The sequence below is a fragment of the Oryctolagus cuniculus genome, chromosome 2 (assembly GCF_964237555.1).
Source record: "Oryctolagus cuniculus chromosome 2, mOryCun1.1, whole genome shotgun sequence".
NCBI classification, from domain to species: domain Eukaryota; kingdom Metazoa; phylum Chordata; class Mammalia; order Lagomorpha; family Leporidae; genus Oryctolagus; species Oryctolagus cuniculus.
The window spans coordinates 129,618,256-129,623,783 of NC_091433.1; the positions used below are offsets into that span (position 1 = coordinate 129,618,256).

Sequence of the window (5,528 nt, forward strand, 5' to 3'; positions counted from 1 at the left end):
CGCCTCCTCTGCCCGCCCCTTTTCCCTCCCGCTCTGGGGGCCCACAGCGAGAGCACCATGCAGGCCCAGCCGTGGCAAGCACGTACGCGGTGTCACGGCACGGCTCTTCTCCCAGCACAGGGTAAGCCTCGGGCCTGGCCCACCCATCGCGTTCACCCTCCCCCGGGACACGGCCTCCTCCTGGGCCCGCCCTCCCTGGCTTCCCTGTGTCTGCCTCTCCACACTCCAGAGCTTTTGGAGGGCAGGGTGGGGGTGGAGGTGCGGTCTGCTGTTGCCTGGCGGTTGGGGAGGGGCGGGGAGTTGGGGCGGACCTGGTGACTCCTGTCCCTTGGTCCCCTCCACCCCACCCCAGAGCCTCCAGTCGCATGCCAGCTGCATCCCAGAGCTCAGGTTGTTATGACAGTGACAGTCTGGAGCTGCCCCGGCCAGAGGAGGGGCCCCCTGAGGACAGCGGCCCTGGGGGCCTGGGCACAAGGGCCCAGGCTACCAATGGGGGCTCCGAGCGCTCCCAGCCCCCTCGAAGCTCCGGCCTGCGGCGCCAGGCCATTCAGAACTGGCAACGCAGGCCCCGCCGACATAGCACAGAGGGCGAGGAGGGGGACGTCTCGGATGTGGGCTCACGAACACCGAGTCAGAGGCCGAGGGCCCCTCAGATACCCCCCGCCCTGGGCCTGCTGTGGCTGGGCCGCTGAGCAGCTGCCGGCTCTCAGGTAAGTCTTGGGAGGGCGGGCAGAGAGGCCCTAGGAGGTGCACATGGCTCTTGTCCCTCCCTTCCCCTTGGCCCAGTCTCGCCCACCTCTCCTGTACAGCACCCTTTAAGCCTGGGGCAGGGCCACAGCAGGGCTCAGTGCTCAGGTTGTGTCACATGAGGATGCCACCTCTAAGGGGCCAGCCCCACGGTGGGCTTGTTGACATGCACAGGAGAGTAGCAGCCGTCGACGCCCCCCACCACAACCAGGTGTAGCCCTGGTGTGGCGGGGAGAGTCCCTTCACTTGCACACAGGCCGGGCTCGGATGTGTGTGGGTAGGGGGTTAGGGTCAGGAGCCACCCTTGGAAAGAATGTTTAGAGGCAAGTCGTGGCATAGCGGGTTAAGCTGCTGCCTGGAATGCCCTTATCCTATACTGGAGTGCCTGGTTCAAGGTCTGGCCGCTCTCTGCCAAGCCAGCTTCTTGCTAATATATACCCTGGGAGGCAGCAAAGGATGGCTCAAGTCCTGAGTCCCTGCCACCCTATGTGGGAGACCTGAATGGCCCGGCCCAGCCCAGCCCCAGCTCTTGTGGACATTTGGGGAGGGAACCGGTGGATAGAAGATTCTCTCTCTCTCTCTGCTTTTAAAATCAAAATATACATTAACAAAAGAACAGACTACATGCAGAAAGGGCACCCTTTTCTAATTTATAAGGTCAAGGATGGGGCTACCTGATAGGATTGGGCAAGCAGAGGCCACTTACCCATCCTCCCGATGCCTGCAGTCCTGCTCTCCCCTTGCATCCCACCCACCGCCCCCAGCTGGCCTTTGACCCCCCCCACTTGGTGTTCTGCAGCCCACCCCGAGGGAGGCAGTGGGCGAGGTCGGCGAGCCGAGAGGGGCAGCCCCTCGCGCTCCAACGAGGTCATCAGCCCGGAGATCCTCAAGATGCGCGCGGCGCTGTTCTGCATCTTCACCTACCTGGACACGCGCACGCTGCTGCACGCCGCCGAGGTCTGCCGGGACTGGCGCTTCGTGGCCCGCCACCCCGCCGTGTGGACCCGGGTGCTGCTGGAGAATGCTCGAGTCTGTTCCAAGGTGCCTGCCCCTGACCTGCCCGCCGCCCCGCCCTGCTGCTGCACACCCACCTCGCCCCTGGCAGAGCCGGCCCCGCAAGCTCTGGTCCTTGCAACCCGTAAAGCGCCCCAGCTCCCTGGGGCCGGCCCACCTCCAGCCAGCAGAGTGCAGACCCCGTCCTCTGCAGACGACCCCTCTACCCGCAGTTCCTGGCGATGCTGGCCCAGTGGTGCACCCAGGCCCACTCGCTGACACTGCAGAACCTGAAGCCCCGGCAGCGAGGGAAGAAGGAGAGCAAGGAGGAGTACGCCCGGAGCACCCGGTGAGACCCGCGGTGGCGGTGGGGGTGGGGTGGGGACAGGCGGTGCTGCCGGGCTGCCACCGACCCGGAACTAAGCAGGGATGCTTCCAGAGGAGGAGGTGGCCACAAGCTCCTCTCGGTCGTCCCCAGGGGCTGCCTTGAAGCAGGGCTGGAGTCCCTGCTGAAGGCGGCCGGCGGGAACCTGCTGATCCTGCGCATCTCCCACTGTCCCAACATCCTCACCGACCGTTCGCTCTGGCTGGCTAGCTGCTACTGCCGCGCCCTGCAGGCTGTCACCTACAGGTGGGTCCTCCACACCAGAGGCAGGGTCCAGGCCTGGGCTCCCTGGGCACTGCACAGCCAACCCCCAAGGTTCCCAAGCAGCTGCATCCAAGAACTCTGTGGCTCACGGGCAGGAGGGAAGGGCAGTAGCAGGGGCCACCAGGTGGGCAGCCGCAGCTTTCTTTTCCACAGGAGCGCCACAGACCCTGTGGGCCATGAGGTCATTTGGGCACTGGGCGCAGGCTGCAGAGAGATCGTCTCCCTCCAGGTGGCGCCACTTCACCCCTGGTGAGACCTGGCAGGGGTGCATGATAGGGAGGGAGCTGGGTTGGGCCTGCCCTGAGGCCAAGGCCATTCCTTAGGCTTTGTGGGAGAGACACAAGGGGTTCAGGGGCACATTGAGGTGGCAGGAGGAGGGCTTTAGAGATCAGATGCGGGGTCACATCCTGCTCCTCAACAGCATCCCTCTGAGGAATCCAGTCATGTCTCAGGTTCTCACTGCAAAGTGAAGGTGAGACTGGGGATCTGTCAGCTGTCTTAAGGCTGTACTGTTGCTGGCTCCTGTGAGATCACAGATCCAAAGCCTGCAGAGCCCACAGTCCGTGTCTGGTGAACAGTTGTTAAAAATAGCCAGGTGTGTTTGGCACGTGATTGGCGGTTCCGGGAGGGCAGTGTGCAGTCTACACTGTTGGAGAACCCAGGGTGTGCAGGCAGGCAGCCTACAGACTGCCCTGCACCTTGAAGCCGTCTGTGCTGGCTGTGGACAGCCCCTTCCAGGCCCTGCAGCGTGCCTTCACTAGCATCCACAGTGATGGGTGAACACCCGTGTTTCCATTTCCCTGGCATCAAGCCAGAGACTTGTCCGTGGCCTGAATCAATGCTGAGGGCCAAGTGTTGAGGCCAATGGCAGGTTTGGTGTGAGTGGAGGAACAGGACTGGGCAATGGGTGTGGAAAGGAGTGTTGGGCCGAGGTCAGGAAGGACCTGCTGAGAGGTTTGGGTATTTGCATTCTATCTAAAAGGTATAGGAAGCTATTGGAGGATTTTACGGAAGGGTTACGACCAGACTGGTCATTTTCTGTGCCCCTGCCTCCAAGAGCAGGTCCGTATCTGTGTTGTCCCCACTGCACCCTCAGCAGAGTTGGCTCAGTTCTGGTGGCCCAGAGGTGTCGCTGGTGGGCTGGACCGAGGGCCCAGCAGTCTCTGGGGATGCAGAATCTGCAGGGTGGTGGCAGGTCCGCGGGGTGGAGTCAGGGATGCTCCCGGGTTTCTGACCAGCTGGGGGGGCACTTGGAGGAGGCAGAGAGGGGTCCCAAAGGAGGCACACACGGTGTGGGGCACCCGGAAGCTTCCCTGATGCCTGATCCTCCTCGTTCTCCAGCCAGCAGCCCACGCGCTTCAGTAACCGCTGCCTGCAGATGATCGGCCGCTGTTGGCCCCACCTCCGGGCCCTGGGGGTTGGGGGTGCCGGCTGTGGGGTACAGGGCCTGGCATCACTCGGTGAGTCTTTTGCCTTGGGACTGTGCTGGGCAGTGGTGAGAAGTGGGCGCGGGTACAATAGTGCCCTGTGAAATCCCATACAGGCCTGGGGCTGCAGCTGGATGGTGGTGGGGAGCCCTCGGCACTGGGCAGGGGTGACCTGGGAAGTTGGTCAGCAGGGCCTCCCTTCTTCCTTTCCTAGCAAGAAACTGCATGCGGCTGCAGGTCCTGGAGCTGGACCACGTGTCAGAGATCACCCAGGAGGTGGCGGCCGAGGTCTGCCGGGAAGGCCTGAAGGGGCTGGAGATGCTGGTGCTCACGGCCACCCCAGTCACCCCCAAGGCCCTGCTGCATTTCAACAGTGAGCACTGGGGGGATGCAGGCCGGCGCCCAGCACCATGAGCAGGGAGCACAGCCAAGCACCGGCACTGCGGTCGCACTGACTCGGGTTCTGCTTTGCCACCACCGCCCTCTGAGGCTGGTGTGGCACTCGGGCCCTCCAGCGTCTGATCCAAATAGTTCAGCTCAGCAGAAAGTTGTCCTGTGCTCTCCCCTTGTTGGAGAAATGACCTGTCCAACACCATCAGCCCGCACAAGAGCTCAGCCAGCAGCAGAGGCAGGACAGGTTAAGAGCACCGGTTCCGGAGCTGGACTGCCCAGGTCGCCACTCTGGCTCCACTGCTCATTAGCTGCATGACTTTGGGCGAGCTACTACCCCTCTGTGAGAGCTATATTCCTGTCTTCTAAGCTTTCTAGACTAGGTGGGAAGACTCACAAGGTGTGTATGCTCCAGGACAGTTCTTGGGGTAACGACCTGTCTCTCCCTGGACTCCCTGGACTCTAGATTGTGCTTGCTCCAACCCCACCTCCCTCGAGCCCCTTATTGCACTCTCACTCACTGCTCTGCCTCCATTAAGGGCCCAGATGGTCCAAGACCATTGTCTGGGACATTTGGCTCTGGGAGGTCCCTAGGCCCTGGCCACTTGAAACCTCACCATCTTCAGAGCCCTCTTGGCCACGCCTCACCCCCAGAACCAACTCCTCAGCCTCCGCAGTCAGGAGTTCCAGACCCTGCCCTGCTCCACCTTCATAGCAACATCCAGTCCCTCAAGCCTTCTGCTCCCACTGCACCCCCCCCCCCTTGTGCCCCAGTCCAGCCCCCTCAGCCTCCCTCCATGTCTTTGTTCCTTGTAATTCATTTTCCAGTGCCCGGGGCTGCAATACAAGTGTCCCCCTGCTGGGACATTGCTAGAGCCCACTGCAGCCTCTCCTGTGCCTCAGCCACACGGTCTGCCTTGTCCCCTCCTCCACTGTGAGCCCCTGTAAGCCTCAAAGCTGGCACATGGGACCTCTCAGTGGTGTCTGACTTCATTCATTAGTGGCGAGAGAGGAGGCACTCATTGCCCAGGCCAGTCAGCCTCACTTTACCCATCTTTCCCCAGGCATCTGCCGAAACCTCAAGTCCATCGTGGTCCAGATTGGGATTGCTGATTATTTCAAAGAGCCCAGCAGCCCTGAGGCCCAGAAGCTGTTCGAGGACATGGTGACAAAACTCCAGGTGAGGAGTCGGCTCTGAGGCTACCCAAGACCACACCCCTGCCTCCACATCCCCAGGCTGGGGCTGGGGACCTGGGTGAGCGTGGCAGGAGGACCCCGCCTGGCCACCCCGAGGGATGACTGACCCAGGGTTTGGTCCATAG

The 5,528-nt window shown here is 62.3% G+C and overlaps 1 protein-coding gene across 1 annotated transcript in view; it reads left to right on the forward strand.

The window, feature by feature from the left end:
• The window catches only part of FBXO41 (F-box protein 41), a 28,964-nt gene that overhangs the window by 17,955 nt on the left and 5,481 nt on the right, over positions 1 to 5,528 (forward strand). The window contains 10 exon segments of the mRNA XM_070069516.1: positions 3 to 121; positions 353 to 621; positions 624 to 710; positions 1,547 to 1,788; positions 1,974 to 2,089; positions 2,219 to 2,371; positions 2,543 to 2,638; positions 3,731 to 3,849; positions 4,031 to 4,189; positions 5,271 to 5,386. Of these exon segments, the coding sequence (XP_069925617.1) occupies positions 3 to 121; positions 353 to 621; positions 624 to 710; positions 1,547 to 1,788; positions 1,974 to 2,089; positions 2,219 to 2,371; positions 2,543 to 2,638; positions 3,731 to 3,849; positions 4,031 to 4,189; positions 5,271 to 5,386 (1,476 nt within the window).